Source organism: Mesocricetus auratus, unplaced genomic scaffold, assembly GCF_017639785.1.
Source record: "Mesocricetus auratus isolate SY011 unplaced genomic scaffold, BCM_Maur_2.0 Super-Scaffold_6730, whole genome shotgun sequence".
Lineage (NCBI taxonomy): Eukaryota > Metazoa > Chordata > Mammalia > Rodentia > Cricetidae > Mesocricetus > Mesocricetus auratus.
The window spans coordinates 52933221-52954778 of NW_024429184.1; the positions used below are offsets into that span (position 1 = coordinate 52933221).

Here is a 21558-nt window from a genome sequence, read left to right on the forward strand (position 1 = left end):
TCGCGGGAACCGGGCTGGGTGGCGGAGCTGAGGCACAGAGCGGCTGCTTTCGGGCGGAAGGTCACGTGCGGCGTCCCGGTGCCGGGAAAGGAGACGACCCGCCGCAGTCGAAGAGGCGCAGCCTTCCTGCAAGCCGAGGTAGGACGAGGGGACACCTGCCGCCTCGACGGCTGGCGGGAGGGTGCGGGGAGGGTGCGGGGACGCTGCAGGGCCCCCCGCCGCGCCCCTTGCGTCCCTGACCTTCGGTCGCCCGGGAGGACTGGAGGCGACCGAGCCGGGCCCGAGGGTCGCAGCCCGCGCCGACCGCACCGCCCTGCCGGCACCCCTGGGCCTGCGTCCCACCACCCACCTCACCTGGACAAGTGAGCCAGGTAGCGTTGGAGCATCCTCATGGAGGACAAACGTCGGGCGCCCCCAGAGAACGCGACACGCCCTCCGCACGCTCGCAGCCCCGCGGGTGGAATCCCCCGGTGCACGCTTAGGCCGCCTGTGGCAGCCCGGGGCCTCAGGTGGCAGGTGTCACAGCTGGCGCCGAGAACTCGAGAAGTCATGCTCAGTTATTCTTTTATTGAGGGGGGGGAGCATCCAGAAGAATGCAAGAGGTGAATCAGCAGCTCAGGTTTCTCGAATATCCATTCGTCTGTAAGGAAGGTTCGCTGGCCACATGAGGTTAAAAATCCCGTTTCAGCGTCTTGCCAAGGGCAAATGAAGTTGGGCTGGTAGATCCCCTGTTGTTGAGTCTAGACCTGTCATTTCTAGTGGTTGGTACTTAAAATTTTAGAGTTTATTACTTAACGATGTAATCACAAACCATGACTTCTTTATAATACAAAATTATTCTAACACAAAATACAGCCATCTTTTGGACTCTAGGTTAATCGAGAATCATCTAGAAACTAAAACAAAATTTTAATCACTTAATTTTGTTGACTGTAAATCTTGATCAGTTCCTGATCACAATTCATTAACTTGATTAAATTTTCTTTTGAAATATATCTGATGCTAAGTTTTATAAAATGTTACTTTCAGAACGGTTGTTGCTGGCTTGGTGGTACAGGTGTGTATCCCTGCGACTCTGGAGGCCACAGCAAGATCAAAAGTTCAAGCCTATCTGGGCTACTTAGCAAGGTCACAGGCAGCACGTTGGTAAGTTATTGAGGCTTCATCCAAAACTTAAAAACATTTTTTAAGGAGAGAGAGAGAGGTAGAATACCTGCCTAGTATTTGCAAATCTTCCAAAATAAAAGAACACTTAATACATACAACCTAAGTTTCTGATTGACTGATTAGCATATTTAAGTACTTGGTGTATAAAAAGGGCAGTGTGGATGGCTTTTCCTTTCTTTTGCCAGACTGTTCCTATAGTACTATCAGGATGACAAAACTTCCCTTATTTTTCCTCCGTTGAGGGGAACATGTTTGTGTGTATGTTAGGTTAAGTCCATTTGAAATGAATGTTGCAAAAATAAAGGAATTAAAGTAGGCAAAAAAAAAAAAAGGCTGCCATGTATTATGAGTGTTAAGAAAAGAGATGAGTAAGTTTGCTCTCTTTACCTTGCAAATGAGTTCATGGAGATAATTCAGATTAAAGGAAGGTGTTAGTATGTCTTCACAAAATAATTGAGTGTCACAAATTAAAAAGAACATTTTGTTTTCTTTTGGATTATGTTCTAGGGAGAAGACTAACCAGTCAATATCTCCTTTTCATTTTTAGATAGTGAATTCCTAAGAAGAAAATATGAGCTGCGTATTGGTTGTTCTTTAAGTGTTTGGAGTCAAAGGTATACAGATTTGTTGCCAAGGCCGAAGAAGATGGCAACCCCTTACGTCCCAGTTCCTATGCCAATAGGAAACTCTGCTTCCAGTTTTACAACCAACAGAAATCAAAGGAGTTCTTCCTTTGGTAGTGTCTCCACTAGCTCAAACTCGTCCAAAGGCCAGTTAGAAGACTCGAATGTGGGTAATTTTAAGCAGACGAATGTTCAGGATCGGATGGACAGTACATCGTCGGTCTGTGGCAGTCCTCTCATTAGGACTAAATTCACTGGTGCAGATTCATCCATTGAATATTCTGCTAGACCAAGGGACACTGAAGATCAGCATCCTGACGCAGTGAATTGGGAAGAGAGGCCTTCTACGCCTACAATTCTGGGTTATGAAGTTATGGAAGAGCGAGCCAAATTTACTGTAAGTATTGGCTTCTGCTGCACACCAGTGAGAAGTCGAAGATTGGTCACCCCTGTGCCTAAGTTCTTGCTTATTAAGGCAAGTCTATACTTCAAATTCATGACCATAAAATTCTGTGTCTTTTACCCAGTGAGTTCTGCCATGCTATTACAAACTCTTATCTTACCACCAGACATACCTCTGTAACTAGCACACAGATAAAGAAAAAGAGCATTGTTAGTACACTTAGAATACCCCATGCTCCCTAACAGTCAGTACGTACTTATCTGGTATTTTTCTGGTAGCCTCAAATAATTTTGCCCCTCTTTGTAGTAGACATAAATGTGGTGGTTGAGCATATACTCTTTGGGATCCGGTTTTGTTTCAGCATTGTGCTTATAAGGGCCACCCTTCATCTTGCATACATTTAGGTAGCTCATTTTTATTGCTGGTAATACTTGTTTTTTGTTTTTTTGTTTTTTTGTTTTTTTTTAGGTTCTTTCAGACACAACTGCAGCGATTGTTTAGTACTGATCACTTGGGAATCACATGTCCACATTTCCATTTGCAATCTACTTAGGAGTAAAGTTGCTAGTTCAGAAGCCCAGCTTTGAAAGATACTGCTGAGCTATACCTGTAAGGGTCATTGCACTCAGTGTGGGATTTTTCACTCATTCCACACCTTCCTAGTGTGTCACCTTTTTCCTTCTTTCTTATGTATTCTAATTTATATTAAATGTGAGTTTTCATAATGACTAATTGTATTAAAACGTTCAAAACCTAGCTGGAAAGTGGTGGCTTTAATCCCAGCACTTGGGAGAAAGAGGCAGGTGGATCTCTTAAGCTGGAGGACAGCCAGGGCTGCACTGAGAAACCCTGTCTCAAACAGCAAATAAAAAAATCCAAACCTTTTTGACTATTTGGATAGTCTCTTACACATTCACTTATATATAACCATTTTGTAGTTTTCTGCATTCTAGACACAAGTCCTTTTTCAAGATGTGTGTTCTAATTGTTCTTACCTTTCCTTTGTGCAGGTGCTAGACATAGCTTTAACATCCCAGTTTATTGTTCTTGTCTTACTAATGCTCTTTTCTCTTTTTCCATCGTTTCTTCTTTTAAGATGGTGTCTCACTGTGTAACATAGGCTGTTCTCAGACATGCCATTCTGCTGCCTCTGCTTCTCAAATGCTAGGATTAGGGCATGTCTACTACACCTGGCTCTGCCTGGCACTTTTTTATAATCTTTGCCTCCTCTAATGTTGTAAGAAGACCATCCAGGAGTGATTCTTATGTCTATGTTATGCAAAAGGCCAAGCCATTTATATTTTTCTGTGGAATCTCTTACTCGGGCTTTTATGTAAAAGCTGTCTTCATTTCCAGATTTACCTTTATGAAAGGTAAAATTTTCTGTCTTTTACCAGTTCTACAACAGTGCTTAAACTCAGCACCCAAACTCTGTTGTTTCTCAGGATGGCCTTTGCTATCATCTGCCCTGTGCACTGGATTTGTTAGATACAGATCAGCTAGAAAGAACATTCATCTTCACATATCTGATGAACCCATTGACTTCAGTCTTTAATTCTTCCTAATAATGTTTTGTAGTTGCTGGTGCAGGTCTTATGGTCAGATTTGTCTGGTATGGCTGTTTGATACTTAGATGAGATCTATATTTGTTTTCTATTTTTAAAACTAATTTTTTAAAAATCTGTCCAGCTTTAATATTTCTTAGGGTTTTTTTTGTCTGTTTGTTTGTTTGTTTGTTTCCTTTTTGGTATTTTGAGACAGGGTTTCTCTGTATAGTCCTGGCTGTCCCTGGAACTCACTGTGTAGACCAGGCTGACCTTGCAACCGTACAAATCTGCCTCTGTCTCTCAGGTGTTGAAATTATAGGCCTGAGTCGCCACACCCAGCCAAGTTTATATACTATAATACTGTGTGTTTATACATGTTGACCTGTATGTGTTTATTATTAACTCTGCTAAAGTTACATTAGATCAAAGGGTTTGTTTTTGGGTTTTCTTGCAGTAAAGTTTTTATGTTTATTCTGATGGTTCATGCTGTTAGCTTAAGCCTGAAAGAGAGAACTGTTGATGTTATTTTTGAAGAAACAGTCTAGTATAGGGTGAGGTTATCATACACTGGGATAAGGTGTGAATCTGCGTGAAACCATTCATTTCACCAGTTATAACCTAATGACTGTCTATATTGACCTGCACATCTTATGAAAGAATGTATACTCACTAAGATTCTGCTAGGGTGTGAGTGTTTTTGTCCACGTTGATTCATATGTTGAAGCCTAACCTCCATGATGATGCTACTAAGAGCCAAACTGTGCAAAGGCTCGGTAAGTAAAAGTGCTTGCCACCAAATCTGATGGCCTTAGTTCATTCCTGGGACCTACAAGGTAGAAAAGAAGAAAAAAAGTCCTGGATGTTGCTCTCTGATGTCTACACATGTGCTGTGGCGTTTTGTCTTGGTCATACTTTTAAAAATTGTCTCCATCTCCATATATTTGGTTATCTGAATGACTTCATATTTGTTGCATAAAAATTGCTTGGTGTACCAAGTAAAGTTTTCTAGAAATGTTTGACCTCTTTCTTTGTTTTCCCTCTTTTTCTCCCGTTCCTCTCTAAATATCACTTTCACTGTATCTCTCCCTTACTCCCTTTCTAGGTATATAAAATACTAGTAAAGAAAACCCCAGAAGAAAGCTGGGTAGTTTTCAGAAGATACACTGACTTCTCTAGGCTTAATGACAAAGTAAGTAGTCAATAAATCCCAAGCTGCCTCTCAGTTGTGAGTTATGAATCTGTTCCCTTAGTCTTTGTGGGTTTGTAAGAAAATCATAGACTTCATTTCTTTAGTGTTGTCTGCACAGTTAGCTGCATGTTCATGAAAAAAATTGTTATAATATAAATATGAAATGCATAATATTTCTTATATGATTATATAACTTCAAAAGTTTGAGGAAAATCTAATTAATATCACTTTAAAGGAAAGTAAACAAAAATATGTAATATTAGTATTAGTTTTATTGCTGTCTACACCATTAAAAACTTCTTAATAGTGGCTTGGGACAAGGTTTGCATGCTTTTTAGGACCAGTCAGTCTGTTGGCCAGGCTGAACTCTTTTGTCTCTGGGGAAGAATCAGCTTCAAAGCTCATTCAGGTTTTGATCAGTTTAGTTTTTTGACATTGTAGGAACAAGGCATTTGTTTGATTTCTGCCTGTCAGCTGGAGAACATTCCTAGGATGTAGATACATCCTTGTGTGTGATTCCTCCATCTTCAAAGCTCCAGCCAACTTTATATGGGTTGATCAGTGGCTGGTCCAAAGTTAGATAGATAATGCACCAGAGAAAAGATGCAAATAGCCAGTTATATAGTATGTATGAAATCAGAAATGCAAATTTCAGCAGCAGTGAATCCCACTCCTTACACCAGGATGACTAACAAGAGAAAGTGGAAAATACCATGTGCAGGCACTGGTGTGGAGCAATTAGAATGCCTGTATGCTCAGCTCTGGGAAGCATCAAGAAGCAAATGCAGAAAAAGGCTTAGCTGCTTCAACTAGCTTAAGCTTGTTTGGTGAATAATTTCACAAAGTCAGTGGTATAGAACAGTACTCAATTCATGTAACTGAGTTCAACGTTTTCTCTCTCCTCTTTTTTTCAGTTGAAAGAGATGTTTCCAGGCTTTCGATTAGCACTTCCTCCAAAACGCTGGTTTAAAGATAATTACAATGCTGATTTTCTAGAAGATAGACAATTAGGATTACAAGCATTTCTTCAAAACTTAGTAGCTCACAAGGACATTGCTAACTGGTATGTAACAATTTAAACAAGAGTTTCTGAAGTCATTTTAAAAACCAGTTTAAACTAAAGAATAAATTTAGGACCAACTTCATATCAGAACATAATGGAGAGTGGGAATATAATTACTTCTCTCAAATAAATCTCAGCAAGGAATTTCTTTGCTTTCTTTCAGTTGAGGATTTTATTTAGCATTTCATTTGTATTAAAGCTTTAAACATGAAGGGGGAATTTCAGTGTACAGTGTCCTCACACTACCCAGCTATGAACTTGATTTTAGTATCCAGCATATTAGCAATCATTTAGACAAAATAGCTAACATTCAACGTATGCTAATATTTTTATGTCTCTCCAAAGTAATATAAAAATTAGGAAGTTAGAATAATTCATTAGTAAAATTTCTAGAAATATTGAACAATGTATGAAAAGGATCAAGAATTTTTTTTTGCTTCTGAATATAAGAAAATCCTTTAATGAATTAGCTTGTTTGAAGGATTTACATTATTAGAAAAATTAGAACTGTTTTGAAAACCTACAGAGAGCACTTAAAGTGAATAGTAACATATGGTACATGTCTTAACTGTTTGCAGTTTTTCACATAATGATGGAAAGTAACCAAGAACCCATCTGTCTCTCTTAACCATTTTTTCCATTCCATCTTTGCCTGTCACCTTCAACCCTGCATGAGACCTGCATACTCTACATAAGCATCTACTCTTTAGTGTGTGCTGCCTCGGCTTGAAGAATAGTCTTCAGATAGTTTTCCCCCAATTTCCAGGATCATTGTTACCCAGACCTGCAAGTCATCTTTCATACATCCTTCACTAGTTTAATCTCTTCCCTTAAGTTTTAGGATCCACTCAAACTTCTCTGCTTTTTCTCTGTTGCTGCCATCTCCATCCTAGTGCAACAGGTCTTTGCATTAATTACTGTAGTCTTTCCTGCTTGTCTTCCTCTCCTCACTCTGCCTTCTGTAGTTCACTAAAGCCTCTGATATTTTTGTGATGCAATTTGATGAGATCATTCTGGTCCCAGGCGACTTGAATGTCTTTCCAGCCCTGGATTTGTTATTTCTCCATTCATCCATTCTCTGTACATCTGCCATATCCATCTTGTATCTAACATTATCATGCTTCTTGGTCTCAAGTATATTGCTCCCTAGAAAGGCAATATTTCAAATTACTACTCCACTGTAACTTGGTTATACATCCCCAAAATTTCAACACAGACTTTATTAAGTAACTGGCTTTCTTGACTAGCTCCTTGCCTCTCCACCATGAAAAACAAGGTGTCTCCTTCCTCGTAGTATATGTAGGAACCCTTTACTGGTTTGAAAGTTGTCTTCTTAAAACTGGCATAGTAGCTTCCTGCTTTATGATTGCGTTGTCTCTCTACCTTTCGAGGCTGTTTCTTCTATAAACATAAATGCCTACTTCTCAGTCTGTCTGAGGCTGAATTACTTTCAGCATTCTGCTGTCAGTGGTGCTGTTCCTGTTGTACTCCATGTACTGGATTTCCATGATCTCTTCTGCTTCAAGTCACATAGTAGAGGAAAGAAGAATTCACTGTTCAAGGACTTCATTGTATTTAAAAGTGAAGGAAAGAAGAGTCTTTCACTTTTTTAATGCTGAAAAGAGAACAGAGTCAATACTCCTAAGGGAGAAAAGAAGGGACAAAATTTCTACATTTCTTTGTGAAACTGCACTTACAGATCACTACAAAGAAATGGATGGTGGTATATCATGGGCTCCAGCACACAGGGCTGAGGCAGGAGGATCTCAGCTTCCAGACCAGCCTGGCCTCCACATGAGACCCTGTTTGTTTGTCTGTTTTGGGGGTACTGGAGTGTTGGCTCAGGGGTTAACAGCACTGACTGCTTTTCCAAAGGACTCGGTTTCAAATTCCAGCACCCTCATGGCAGCTAACAACTCCAGCTCCAAGAGGATCTGACACCCTTTTCTCTTCATCAAGAGCACTGTGTGCATATAGGGCAGACAGACACAGACAAACTCCCATACTCAGCAAAATATCAAAAAGTTAAAATTAAGTATATCTTCATAAATAAATAATTGTTCATGTGTTAAGTTAGTCTTTATTTTCCCTTCTGATAGACTATGTGCACTTTCTGATAACCAGTGTCTTACCACACAGCTGTTGTCATTGTGCAGCTGGCAGCCCTGTTAGAATTGCTCCAACTGTGACAAGGTGAAAGTGGAGGAAAGATGAAGGGAAGTTGATAAATCTTAGTTTAAAGTAGTGACAATATTGTTTTCAGGTCTATTTATAAAACACAAAGGAAAAACAGATTGAAAAGAAGCACTATTTCCATGAGAACAATATTTACTAGAAATTTGACCCATTCAACAAATTTTTATTTATAGCTTATTACGTGAAGACATGGCTGTACAAAGATGAAGTAGGTGTTGGTCCTGTATTATGAGAAAATGTGCCCTCAGAAGCAATAATGGCAAGAAATATATCTTTTAACCAAGAAAATGTCAGAACTTATGACTGGATGACATTTGAGCTGGTCTCTAAAGAATTAGTGATATTTGAGCTGTGTTTGAGGGAGTGAAGAAGGATTTACCAGATGGAAGAGAATTTTCTAATCAACCTGCAGATGGAAGAGAATTTTCTAATCAACCTGCAGAAGTAAAGCCTACAGGTCATATGCTGGAAACAGCATGGTATTTGGTTTATCAAAGTGACGTCCAGTTGTTTGCACAGTCTCATAGCTAAAACAGCTGTTTTATGCTGTCTCCTACACTGACATTTCACCATTACACACCATAACAGTATTTTACTGTTGTTTTCACAAGTATTTCACATCTTATTTCCAATATTTTCTCCTTTTAAATTCATTAATCTGCTTATCATAAGAAGTCCTGTCAAAAGGAGCTTTCAGACACTAACCCTGGGCCTTGTGGAGAAGAGGGGAGGTAGGTAATGAGAAGCTTTTGTGGGTAATAATAGATAAGCTGCATCAGGAACACAACAGTCAGGTTGAGGTGGGATGGCTGATCAGGGTAATAGGCAGCGTGAGTAGAGGTTGGTCAGCATCAGACACAACTCTAGACACAAGGACGCAGGTTGCTAGGGTATCATGCAAGAAAACCAGTGTTCATGCCAGCTCTGAGAAGGAAGCTCTGCTCCCTCTTGCTGGAGGAGCTGTGAATAGGCAATATTCTGACTCAGAAAGAACCAAAAGGATTAGTAGGGGCTCTAATGGGCTAAAGGTACCCAGGGGAAGGTGACCATCCTTGACAAGTCTCACAGCCACACCCACTGCTCTCATACACTGTGGTTGCCTCTCCAGCCTGGATTCCTCAGTCTTCATCCTTAAGGCTAGGTTTCATGTCTTTGTGTCTGTCTTTTTATCTGGAATCCCTCTTAATAGTTTTATGTAGTGGCTTCTGTATCAAATTTGGTATTGCTATTTTTAGTATACTTTTATTGATTTTTAAGAGGCAAGGCCCCGCTATGTAGGCAAGACTGGCCTGTAATTTATAATCCTCCTGCCACAGTCTCCCAAACACAGGATGTGCCGCTGCCCTGGACTCTTTATCGTTATTTATTTGACCTTTCAATGAGTTTAAGCCTCAGTTTGTTTTGTGGTTGTTGTTGTTGTTTTTTTTTTCTCTTAAAATGCAAAGTGAAATATAAAGCCCATTTAGCTACTAAACTGCTAGTCTTTTCAAAAACTAGTCAAGTCTAAAGAAATGTATTATCTATGGAAAGAAAGTGACAAGGTGAAAGTTTAATAATGGGTTAGTTTATTAGGAACAAAGTTTAAAAGGCCATTTGGATTCAAGCTACAGTACAGATTTTTCCTGGAAGTAAAGACAGTGCTGACATGTACAGACAGTAAATTTATTTCTCTTGAGAGGGAATGAATAGCAGATTTAAACTGATTTTCCCACACATACTAACAGTATGCCATGGGACAGGGGTAACATCTTTTCCCCCTTGCTTTTCAATTCCTGATTTTTAGATTTGCTGCCCAAGAACAGTGTCTTTCCTATGCTCACTTATATCTAACTGTAGGTACTTCATAGAAAGAGTGGGTGGGTAGAGTTAGAATTCCCACACCAGAAGACTGGTAGCCCTGTTCTACTTTGTGCCGTTGAAGCAGCTGCAGTATTCTAAGGGCCAAAATTGTATAGTAATACATGCAGATTGAGTGTGTTCAGAGAGGAGTCTTACAAAGAAGGATTTGACTTAACCAAGACATAAGACAAAATAATTTTCACATAGACAGGAACACAGATGTATACTCTGAAGACAGATAGAAGATATCTCTACCACTTGTACTATGTGGCACTGTAAAGGTCATTTTCTCTGTCTAGACTTCGATATCCTTTCTGAGATAGAGAAATAAGTATGTTGCCTTTCAGAGCTGCTGTGAGTATGAAAGTGCTGTGATGCAGTGTGAAAGTGTCACACGCTGGTGTTGCTTCTAGGAGGTGACGCAATAGAGGAAGTGGAGTAAGGTCCTTAATGCTTGGTGTTGTCAAGTAAAAGACTTGGGATTACCCCATGGTCAAGAGCCTAGTGAAGACTGATAAACCATGGGGAGACAAATTACCACTTAGTAAAGGAAATAACTGATTCACGGGGTAGTTTCTGGAAGAAAAAAAAAGTAGAACACCACCTATTGATGCCTGAAGCTTAAAGAGGACAAAAGCATAGCAGATGGTTCTATATCACACTGAAAATCTTCCATGATCATGGACGTTTGTCTTTTCTCAGCCTCCCTGAACATATGTCCTTTTCCCTATATTATAAAGCTTTTAACAGTCTAGAATTTGCTTGCTTGCCATCTGCTTCTTTGCTCTTTCTTTGGACTCCGTGTTCTTTTCTTAATAATATTTTTTATATTCTTATTTTTCTTTTTGAGGAGTTCTCATTTAATATACAGCTTACCTCTTCATGATTACACAGCCTTGTTGTTATAGACCTCTTGGGACCAATATGACACCAAAACCCCATTGTTTTCAATGTAGGGCAGTATCTCCTTTATGTAGTATGCCAATTAGTCATATTCCTGTCGTTTAGAAATAAAAAAAAAAAAGGAAGTTGCACATACCTCTCAGTCCCAGAATTGCTGTTAGAAAGAGGAGAGCATTTCATTGTGAGGAAGTTGATGATCCACCTCCTTAATCCATTGCTGATAGAAATGATATCCTTGGGAATAATACTTCATTATGTAAAACATTTAGTAATTAAGACATGTTCAGAATTTTTTCTCTTAACATCTGGGGAAAATATGTATATAAATCAGTAAGCACTGGGCATTGGTGTTGTACACCTTTAATCCCAGCACTCAGGAGGCAGAGGCAGGTGGATCTTTGTGAGTTCGAGGCCAGCCTGGTCTACAGAGCAAGTTCCAGGACAGCCTCCAAAACAATACAGAGAAACCTTGTCTCGAAAAAACAAAGAAAATAAAATCAGTAAGCATAGCAAGGTCATTCTTTAAGGTATTTCAGAGTAAAGGCTTTTCAGACTTTGGAAATACTCCACGGAGAAAAGTATAAGTAAGAATTGCTTTCCGCCAGGTGTCGGTGGCGCACACCTTTAACCCCAGCACTCAGGAGGCAGAGACAGGCGGATCTTTGTGAGTTCGAGGCCAGCCTGGTCTACAGAGTGAGTTCCAGGACAGCCTCCAAAACAATACAGAGAAACCCTGTCTCAAAAAAAAAAAAAAAAAAAAAGAATTGCTTTCCTTTATAGCAAGGTGACAACTGTTCACCTGTTGGTACTGATGCTTGTCTGAAAGTCAGAGTGAGGGTCACTACACAGGTTGCTCCCCTCTGTCATTATTCTGAATTGTGTTTATTGTGTCTTATGGTTTGTGTATAGCAGTAAACTTGTGATTTTTATTTACATTTGTAAGATACTATTAATAGCATAATACCTTTGCATCTTTTGTAGTTTGATATTTGCATGTGGCTACTTACGTGAAGGCACATACATAAATTGCTTTTTTTTATAGTCTACAAATTGCTTGCCTTACGCACTGTATAGCTTCAATGTGCCTTTTGCTTTCTGCTGTCTTTCATAAACTTATTTGTACACCAGCTAATTTTTTTACCTTTGAAAAGCCTTGCAGTGAGAGAATTTCTTTGTCTGGATGATCCACCAGGTCCATTTGATAGCCTAGAAGAAAGCAGGGTAAGTGCTGTATTATATGTCACATGAAAGAGGAATAAATAATACAGTACAATGACTATATTGTTTCTTGGACGGATTAGCAAACAGCAAAATATTATCAGTTCAAACTACAGTGGTTTTCATACAGACAGCTTTTAATGTTTGAATCAAAGGTTTCTTTCATTGAAATACATGGTCTAAGTTTAGTGAAAAGATAAAAATTCACACATGGCATGTAATGAATAAAAAATCTAAAATCTTTCCTGTTTTATTTTTCCTGCTTCAAAAAAATCAGTAAAATCCTACAGGAATTTACTTCATTTGGTAGTATGATTTTTTTTTTTAATGATCATTCCTTTTCTGAGGTACCCAGTGAGGATCCTACTCTACTGTTGGATTCAAATTGATCTTTAGAGGTAGACAGGACTGTCTTGTTAGCAATTCAGCTCATGTTTCATGGTACTCAAATTACAATAATTGACACATTAAAGTGTTCCATTTCTCAAAGCAATAGGCTAGATTCACAAAACAGATTTAGTAATAAGAGATTAGCTGGAATTTTATGCAAGTTTGCCCCCAAATGTTTAATGGCATTTAAATGAAGCAGATTTAATTGGTGGGTTTGTAGTTTTGTACAGCTAAACTGTAGCTCTTTTTTGTGTTGGAGTAAATGCTATTGCTTTTTAAAAAACAGTTTTATTGAAGTAAAACCCTCAAAAGCTTTATTCATTTGTTATTTTGTCATTTCACTGTTAAATATATAGCTTAGTAGTTTTTAGTATTTATCCAGCTGTGGTAGCACCACCATAAACCAAATTTAGAGTATTCACATTACCAAAAACATTTTAGTCTGCACTCTAGCCCAAGACAATCTGTATTCTGCTGCCATTCCCTATAGGTTTGCCTTTTCTGTTTGTTTTGTATTTATGTATGTTCATGCATTTATACCTATAATCCACATACAGTATGCATAATCTTTCATGTATATGATATGCATGATAGAATTACACATTTTAATCTTTTCTACCTTCCTTCAGTTAGCATGTGTACAGGACATTCCATTTTATAGCTTCTCTCATCAGTTTTTATGCTTCTGTCATTGTTTAATGCATGCACCGACTTGCCTTTCCTCCATCACCAGCTGAATAATACTTACAGTGTTTGCAATTTTGTATCATCCTGAGTCACACATGGACAACTTCTTCCAAACCCTACTACAGTACATGTGTGCTTTCCTTTTTCCAAAGTTGTTTATTGAGAAAGCAATTGTTTCCTTGTAAAGCATCCTAATGTCTAATTTTAAAGAAACCTTTCTAAACTAATGAACTATTTTACTTGAGTTATCCAATGGTAGTTTGGGAGAATTTCTGTTTCTCCACTCCCTTATAAACATTTAACATTATATACATCCTTTTCCCCCCAGATTGTTTTTCCTCCAGCCCCTTGAATGGGTCATTTCTGCCTTCTCTGTCAATCTAAATGAAAAGTCAGCCTTTAATTTTATTGTCATTCCCATTGTCTTTGACTTTTAGTAATCTGATTGGGATGCATCCCTCAACACTGCCTCTTTTTATCACACACTTCACGGAGCTTCCTGGGCCTGGAGGCTGCTGCTTTACCTCAGGTGTGGAGGTTTCCTTAGAAGACCATTATCTCCTCAAGTAGTTTTCAGCTACCTACTCCCTTCTCCCTGTATCTCCTTGTAATTTTACTCAATTATTTTTTCTTTGTTTGCAAGATTGGATTATTTCTATTGGTTTGTCTTTGAATTCAGGGATTCCCAGTTCTGTCTTGTTATATCTGCTATTGAGTATCTCTTACTTTTTTTTTTTAATTTTAGGCCTTGTATTTTTTAATTCCAGAATTTTCATTTATTCTATTTTATCATTCTTTCTCATATTTATATTCACTATTTCTTGAGAAATAAATACACTTTTTGGTTTTAATACATTTTTTCTCAATATATGTTTTTATTTAAATTAGAAACATGCATGCTTCACATGTCAATCCCAGATCCCTCTCCCACCCCTCCTCCCTTGTCCCTCCACCAGCCCCCCACCCAGTCCCCACATCATTCCCCAGGGAGGGTGAGGTCCTCCTTGGGGGGGATCTCCAGAGTCTGTCATCTCATCCAGGACAGGACCTAGGCCCTTCCCCATGTGTCCAGGCTTAGAGAGCACCCCTCCATGTGGCATGGGCCCCCAAAGTTCATTTGTACATCATGGTAAACACTGATCTACTACCCAAGGCCCCAGAGATTTCTGAGGCAGTTTTAGTACATTTAATATACAAGCTGCTTCAAAAATCACTTATTCTGTGTACCATTATTTGAGTTCATTTAGAGATAGCTTCTAATAGCTGTTGTTTTCCCCGATTGTGCGTGGGTGTTTTTGTTTGTTTGTTTAATTTTTGTCTGTTTGTTTTGTTGAGTACTAGACACTTCAGGAGATAAATTTAGCAACCTTGATCTGGTTTCTGCTCTATAGACTGTTGGCATTGGTCTCCTCATTTGATAACTGTGATATTTTGTCTCTGCAGCATATGTAGTCACTGGATTTAGGCTTGTTTGGTTATTTTGGCCTAGAATGTATTTGGAAAGTTAAAGTTCCATTTTAGGTGGATATATTGTACTACAAAACAGTTGACATTGCTGCTTTTCCAGTTCATAAAGCTCATGATTTCTATTCCTTTCAGATAGAGTGTTCTGCCTTCCTGCACGAAGTTCTTAAAAGTTTTTTTAATTTTTACATAAAAAACTTTTAAATACTTTTAATTCAAAATATGCATTGGCTGAGTCAGAAAAGAGTGGAGTTGGTTTAAAATGAAATTTCTGAAACTCCACACTTGTATTAGGGACTGGGTAATTCTTTGGCAAGGGGAGCTCACCAGTTCATTGCAAAATTGGTTGGAAAAACAAGTTAAATAAGTCAACAAAGCTATATTAAGCCTATACATTCAATAAGGCAATGGGAACCCTAAATTTTTTTCTGTAAAATGAATGTAATTTCTTAAAACTGTATTTGAAAATAAGTATTTGTTTAGGTAAGAAACTTGAAAAAGTTCCCCCTGGCTCTTCTATTTCAAAACAAAAGACACTACATCAGCTTGTAGACTTCCTTCAGCAGCCTCTTAGTTAAGAAAATGTGGAAAATGACAACAAGAAACTTCTTTCCCTTTTAAGCAAAAATTATTCAAAAGATGAGACTCAATTAAGCCTTGTTTCTTCTGTTTTTTTCAACCCGTACCCTATTATTTATTTATTTGGTTGGTTGGTTGGGTTTTTTTTTTTTTTGGTTTTGTTTGTTTTGTTTCGTTTCTGTGGGTTTTTGTTATATAGGGTTTCTCTGTGTAACAGCGCTGGCAGTCCTAGAACTCACTTTGTAGACCAGGCTGCCCTGAACTCACAGAGATCGTCCTGCCCAAGTGCTGGGATTAAAGGCATGAGCTACCACACCCAGTTTACCTGCACCCTATTAAAAAGAGACATTTCTATGCCTTCAAGTGCCTGTATTAAAGAAGAAATTAAGATTGGCAGAGCTATACTCTGTGGAAATGACATCATTGGAAAAATTGAGGTTGGGGTATAGTAACAATAAATAGATTATGATTGGAAGTGAGCCGTGAGAAGTGGGCGCAGTGGCATATACCAGTCATCCCTGCACTAGGGGGTGCCTCAGTGGCGGGTCTGACGCATGAAGACCCACTCTCAGTAATCAAGAAATGTATTGTGTATTCCCAATGTTAAAGGAAACATTATGACTACAGATAGTTAAAACCTAAACCCTTAGACTTTCTACCCCTCACTCGGGTATTCTGCAGCTTAGGAACTTTATTTTTCTTGTTTCCAAGTTGAGAAATTCAGAAAGGCAAGTGAAGAGGGCCCCTGAGTTATGGGACATGTTTTCCAGAAGCCGCTGCTAGTCACAGAAGATTGCATACATCATGTTCATCATCATTAATGTTACAAGTCATTCAGAGCAGTTTTGGTTTGGTTGTTTTCTAAGAACAGAGGTCTCTTAAATAGGTAAATAGTTCCATCAGCATATTTGTCTAATGATTATTCTGAATGTATAGTCTCTAGGGACATCTTTCCTAAGATAATGCTCTCTCATGGAGACAGTTTTTCATCCTGGAAGATACTCAAGGGTTTATAGGAAGCTTATTTGTAGACGTGGAATTACCTGATACTGAGTGTTTTACTCTTAGCTTCCCAACATTTGTTCAGTCAGTTGACACATCAGCAGTGTTTTTCCATTACTTCCTGTCATCACTCATCTGTAGTATTATTTGCCTTTTGATTCTAGGCTGGCTTTCTTGGTTACCAGAAGGTTTTCTAATTAATGGTTACGTGGGGCTCTTATACTTCATCATATTTCCTGTGATTTTTATTTTACTCCAGGTCACAAATGTAATCTTTAAGTTATGTTCTGATAGTAAAACTTGCTTTTCACAGCAGGCTTTAATTGACATAGCTTTTCTGTATATGTGACCACTCATCCCAATACCACTTATTAAAGTGCTCACCTTCCTTGACTAGTTAAAAGATTTTCCTGTCTCATGAATCATTCTTGCCTGTTTGCAGCCAGTTAGTTCAGCTTCAGTTATCTCCTCCTGCCAGCTCTCTACAGTTAATTACAGTAGCTTCAGGAGCTTAGAGTCCAGAGCAAAGGTCTCCCCCATGTTTGTTTGTTGGTTTTCAATGTGAATTTTATAATCAACTCGTGAATTCCTTGAAAATCCTGTTTCACTTGTCAATATCCTTCAATAAAGGTTTCATTTCTTTTTCTCCTTTAACTTCCAAGACATCATTAGCTTCCAATCACTCTGTTATTAATTGCTGTTTTATAATATACATTTTCATGATTGACTTGTTGGATTTCATGTGCTTATTTCACATCCCTACTGTATCTTTGGAGAGCCTTTTGAATTGTCTGTACAGCTAATTGTATCCTTATAATACTAATGTTCACAGTTTCTCCCTACTGGCCCTTAATATTGTACATGGCATTTTCCTGTATTATTGTGCTTGGTAATATATCCTGGGAGAGAAATCAAGACCATCACAGTGGGCATACTTTACCCTTCTTCCTAACCTTAAAGAAACTCTGTGTCATGAAGAGACATTTTCTGTAAGCTGTTAGTAGTTGTGGTTTGCTCACTTGTTACTGTCTTTTTGTAGGTTAGGAAGTTATTCTTATTCCTGGTATGCTAAGCTGTAGAATGAAGTATGTATCTGTGTCCTATTGATGGTTTTATTTGCGTATGTAAGGATAACTTTGTCAGGGGTCTTTTCTTTAATCAACAGGAATTATATTTATAGAATTTCAAATGATAGAATTATTTGAGAGAAATTTTCCTTTTAATTGCTGAATTTAGATGATAATGATTTTGTAACAAATTTCCTTTCTATCTCTTGTTGAGTCTAGTGTCAGGATTATTCCAATTTTCTAAGCTCAGGAATTGTTTCTTTTTCTGTTCTCCAGAGCTACTTGAATACTGTTAATGGCTTTTGTTACTTCCATCTTCTTAGAACTTGCCTGTAAGACGAATTTGACTGATAATCCCTTTAGTTTATCAGAGTATAATAACTGACTATTGTTTTTAATAAATGACCTTAGTTTATTCAAATTATCTATTCTGGGGAAAGGCAGTTTTGTATTTTTTATAGAAATGGACAGCTTTTATAATTTTAAAAATAAAATCATGTAATACTATTCTTTATTTTCAGACATAATATTCTATCACTTTATCTATAATTATATATCCACCTTCAGTGTTTGCTACTGTAGTTATTCTCAAGAAAGAGAATTTACAAGTACCCCTGTGCATGGGAACTGAGTGCCAAAATAGCAGTAATGTAAAAAGATAAGCATGAATAACATTGTTTTGGTTTTTACACATATTTCTCTGATGAGAAAGATGCTGCTTGTGCATAATTTTGTCTTTGCCTGCATGTTCTTTGTAAAGGCATTCTGTGAGACTCTAGAAGAGACTAACTACCATTTACAGAGAGAGCTGCTGGAAAAGCAAAAGGAGATAGAATCCCTGAAGAAACTAATCGGGGAAAAGCAGCTTCGCATAGACGCATTAGAGAACAGAATGAGGTGGGTAATGACTCTTCTACCTGTAGTCTGCCAAATCTGACTCCTCACATTCTAGGCTCAGTGTCCTTTAGATTTAAATGTGGCGTAGGAGACTCGTGACTCTCAAAGTCCTGGGCTCTTGACCTACTTCCTTGTAAACTGATTTGGATATGGGAGGCTGAACATTTAAGGATGAGAAACCTCAGGAAGATAAAGCTCTAGCTGATGAAAAGGTTAAGTGTTTTCATGTTACCAGCATAACCAGAGTTTGCCTCCCTATTTGTATATACTGAATGCATGCATGTGGGAGAGATTGGCAATTACTTGCAGCTGGTGATGTCACTGTCGGTCCTCATTTAGCAGTTTAATAACCACTTGTCTGACAGACTTAGCAGCTGGAGACTAAGAACACTGCATGTTCTCATGACAGTGAGGGCACACCTCTTATTCAGAAGAAATAACCTTGTGTTGTACCGTTCTTTTAGAACATTGTCCTTAGAACCTGAAGCGACACTCTATCTGTCAGGAGCAGAAGGTGGACAGATCCTAAGGGTGGAGTCCTCTGTACTTCAAGTCAATCGGGATGTCTTGGATGAAGACTCTAGGTATATAATTGTCTTAGTTAGGGTTGCTGTGGCTGTGGTGAAACACCATCACCAAAAAGCAAGTTGGGGAGGAAAGGGTTTATTCTGCTTGCACTTCAGCATTGCTGCTCATCACTGAAGGAAGTCAGCTCAGGAACTCAAACAGGGCAGGGAGCTGGAGGCAGGAGCTGGTGCAGAGGCTGTGGAGGGGGCCTGCTTACTGGCTTACTCCTCTGACTTGCTCATCCTGCTTCCTTACAGAATCAGGACCACCAGCCCAGAGGTGACACTACCCACAGTGTATGATCACTAATTAAGAAAATGTCCTACGGGCTTGCTTACAGCTTGATCTTATGGAGGCATTTTCTTAATTGAGGTGCCTCCTCTCAGATGACTTTAGTTTGTGCAAGTTGACATAAAACTATGCAGCACAATAATGTTCAGTTTACTACAGTGTGCTCATTTAAATCCAAAGAGTATTCTTTATGAGCTTTGTATTACTGTATCGTGAATCAGCTCATCAAGAAAAAAAAAGAAAGAAAGTACCATAGTTTCTCCTAAGAAGTGAATTTTCTGGCCAGCCAGCTTTTCCTAATTGTCAAACTCCAGGCCAGTGTGAGACTTTGTCTTGTGAGACTTTGTCTTGAGAAATTAGGTGGAGGCCAGTGTGGTGGCTCACTGAGTAAAGGTATTTGCTGTCAAGCAAGGAACTGGCATCCACTTCCTTGGTCCCACCTCAGCAGAAGGAGAAAACATATTGCCTTAAGTTTTTCTCTGACTTCACACACATGCTGGGACACACACACACACACACAATTAATTAACTAATTAACTAATTAATTAATTAATGTAGCTCTTAAAGTGGATAGCATCTAGTGAATGACACCAAAAGTTCATCTGTGATCACCATAAACATGCATATACATAGGCATGCACACACAAACACAAATAATTTCTGTTTGAATATGTAACTACTTCACATTAAATGTATAAGTAGCCTTTCTGTGAGAAAATAACAAGAAACTGAGAGCATGAATCTGCCCCTTTGTCTACTTTACTAACACGATCCTCTTTCTTTACAGAGCTAATAGTACGCCACACTTCAACTCTAGAGAAGCTAGAAGTGTCATAGCAGACATAGAAGTTGCACAGTTGGCATATAATGTTGAAGATGACTAACACACTGGTGACAGTTCCTTCCATTTCAGCATTTCAGCAGATTTGCAGCGGAGTGGCAAATACCACTTAAAAGACTGACACAGAAGAGATCAACAGTGCACGTGTATAAAGTTTACATAAAGTGTTTCTTAAGTTATTCGAATAAGAACTATATTCACTGCTACTTTTAACTGTCTTTTATCCAGCATTTTATTTACTATACTGGAAAAAAAAAAACTAGTTAGAATTGTTATCAGGGCCCATATTCTTAAATACTTTACATAAATTATTACAGTGTCTTGCCTGTATATTGCTCCAAACTACTCTGTGTGTGTGTGTGTGTGTGTGTGTGTGTGTGTGTGTGTGTGTGTGTGTGTGTGTGTGTGTGTGTGTGTGTGTGTAATCACCAGTTATATTGGGTGAAAACTAATTGCATGCTAGAATTTGGGTAATGTTTCTATCTCAAACATAATATAGGTTTAAATCAGTGAACACCATAGGGAAGATAAAGATGAATCCAGTTTAAAATGTTGCCATGTCTATCATCTCTAAATAAAAATTGCTTATTTGAAAGGTTAGTACTACTTAAAAGAAAATGACTTTGTACAGCCAAAGATAATGTGTTGTGAAGAGCTGTAATTAGATAGGCAAAATGATAAAATAGCCTTGATTTAAATGATGATTAATGTCAAGATACTTATTGTAAATGTCCTGATTTATTAATATCTTATACTTGGATATTTTCTGCATAATCTTCAACTCAATTCTCTACCCATAGATTCAGTGGGGTTTGCCTCATTCAGAACACTACCTCTTTTGCTAATCAAGGCATATTCTTTTCAAAATATATTACAGTTTTGAGGCAAGTGAGTTACAGAAAAAGAAAACAAAATAAACATATATACTGCAAAGTTCCCAAGTAGCTTGGCTTCTGGTGTTCCATTTGTATTTCTGTGTATGTGAAGATGTTATGCTGTATTATGGCTGATTTTGTTTATAATGTATTTAACCAACGGATGCACTTTATGATAATTAAACTCTTTTGTGCCAAGTTCAACTGGTGAGTTTCTTTAGTAAGTGGAGTTAACTGAAAGAATGATATAGTACCTTAATTGTTATTACAGAAGTATTCTAGGATCTGTGAGCCAGCCTTGTGAAATGTTGGCATTGAACTGTATAAGTGTTCTAAAATCTGAGAGAACCTCCTGGAAAAACAGAATATTTTCATTTATAATCTAAAATTGAGATGCAGTTGTTTAAAATTCTGCTAACACAAGTGATTACATGCACTGATTCTTGTTAACCTTTGATATTATGAGGAAAATACTTTTTATCAGAATACTAAAATTAAGTCTTTGTCAGAATACTTAGACATGCTCTGACTCAGGAAATTTTCCACCAAGAGTATTTAAAATGTGCTTGCTTACCCTTAAAGATAGAAAAGAAAATAATAAATTAGTCTTCTTATTCGTGTTAAGTTACTGTAGGCTTTGCAAAAAGAACAGTCTCCTTACTCAACACCATTTGACCACAATGATCTTTGCAAATACATTATGTTAAAGTACTACATGCCTGCTTTAAGGGAACTACATAACTTCTCAGA

At 38.1% G+C, this 21558-nt stretch overlaps 1 protein-coding gene across 1 annotated transcript; it reads left to right on the plus strand.

The window, feature by feature from the left end:
* Positions 1-3: 3 nt before the first annotated feature.
* Positions 4-21012, plus strand: Snx16 (sorting nexin 16). The gene is made up of 9 exons (XM_005066796.4): positions 4-138; positions 1030-1146; positions 1715-2187; positions 4843-4929; positions 5844-5992; positions 12082-12151; positions 18098-18234; positions 18699-18818; positions 19880-21012. Exons 3-9 carry the CDS (start codon positions 1813-1815, stop codon positions 19974-19976), a joined length of 1035 nt encoding a protein of 344 aa, XP_005066853.1. The 5' UTR covers positions 4-138; positions 1030-1146; positions 1715-1812; the 3' UTR covers positions 19977-21012.
* Positions 21013-21558: the final 546 nt, after the last annotated feature.

Bases quoted from the DNA above. Each gene is read 5' to 3' on its own strand.
- Snx16 (XM_005066796.4), top strand. From the start codon at position 1,813: ATGGCAACCCCTTACGTCCCAGTTCCTATGCCAATAGGAAACTCTGCT. The intron at 4,930-5,843 runs GTAAGTAGTCAA...TCTTTTTTTCAG, and splicing joins TCTCTAGGCTTAATGACAAA to TTGAAAGAGATGTTTCCAGG. The intron at 12,152-18,097 runs GTAAGTGCTGTA...TTCTTTGTAAAG, and splicing joins ATAGCCTAGAAGAAAGCAGG to GCATTCTGTGAGACTCTAGA.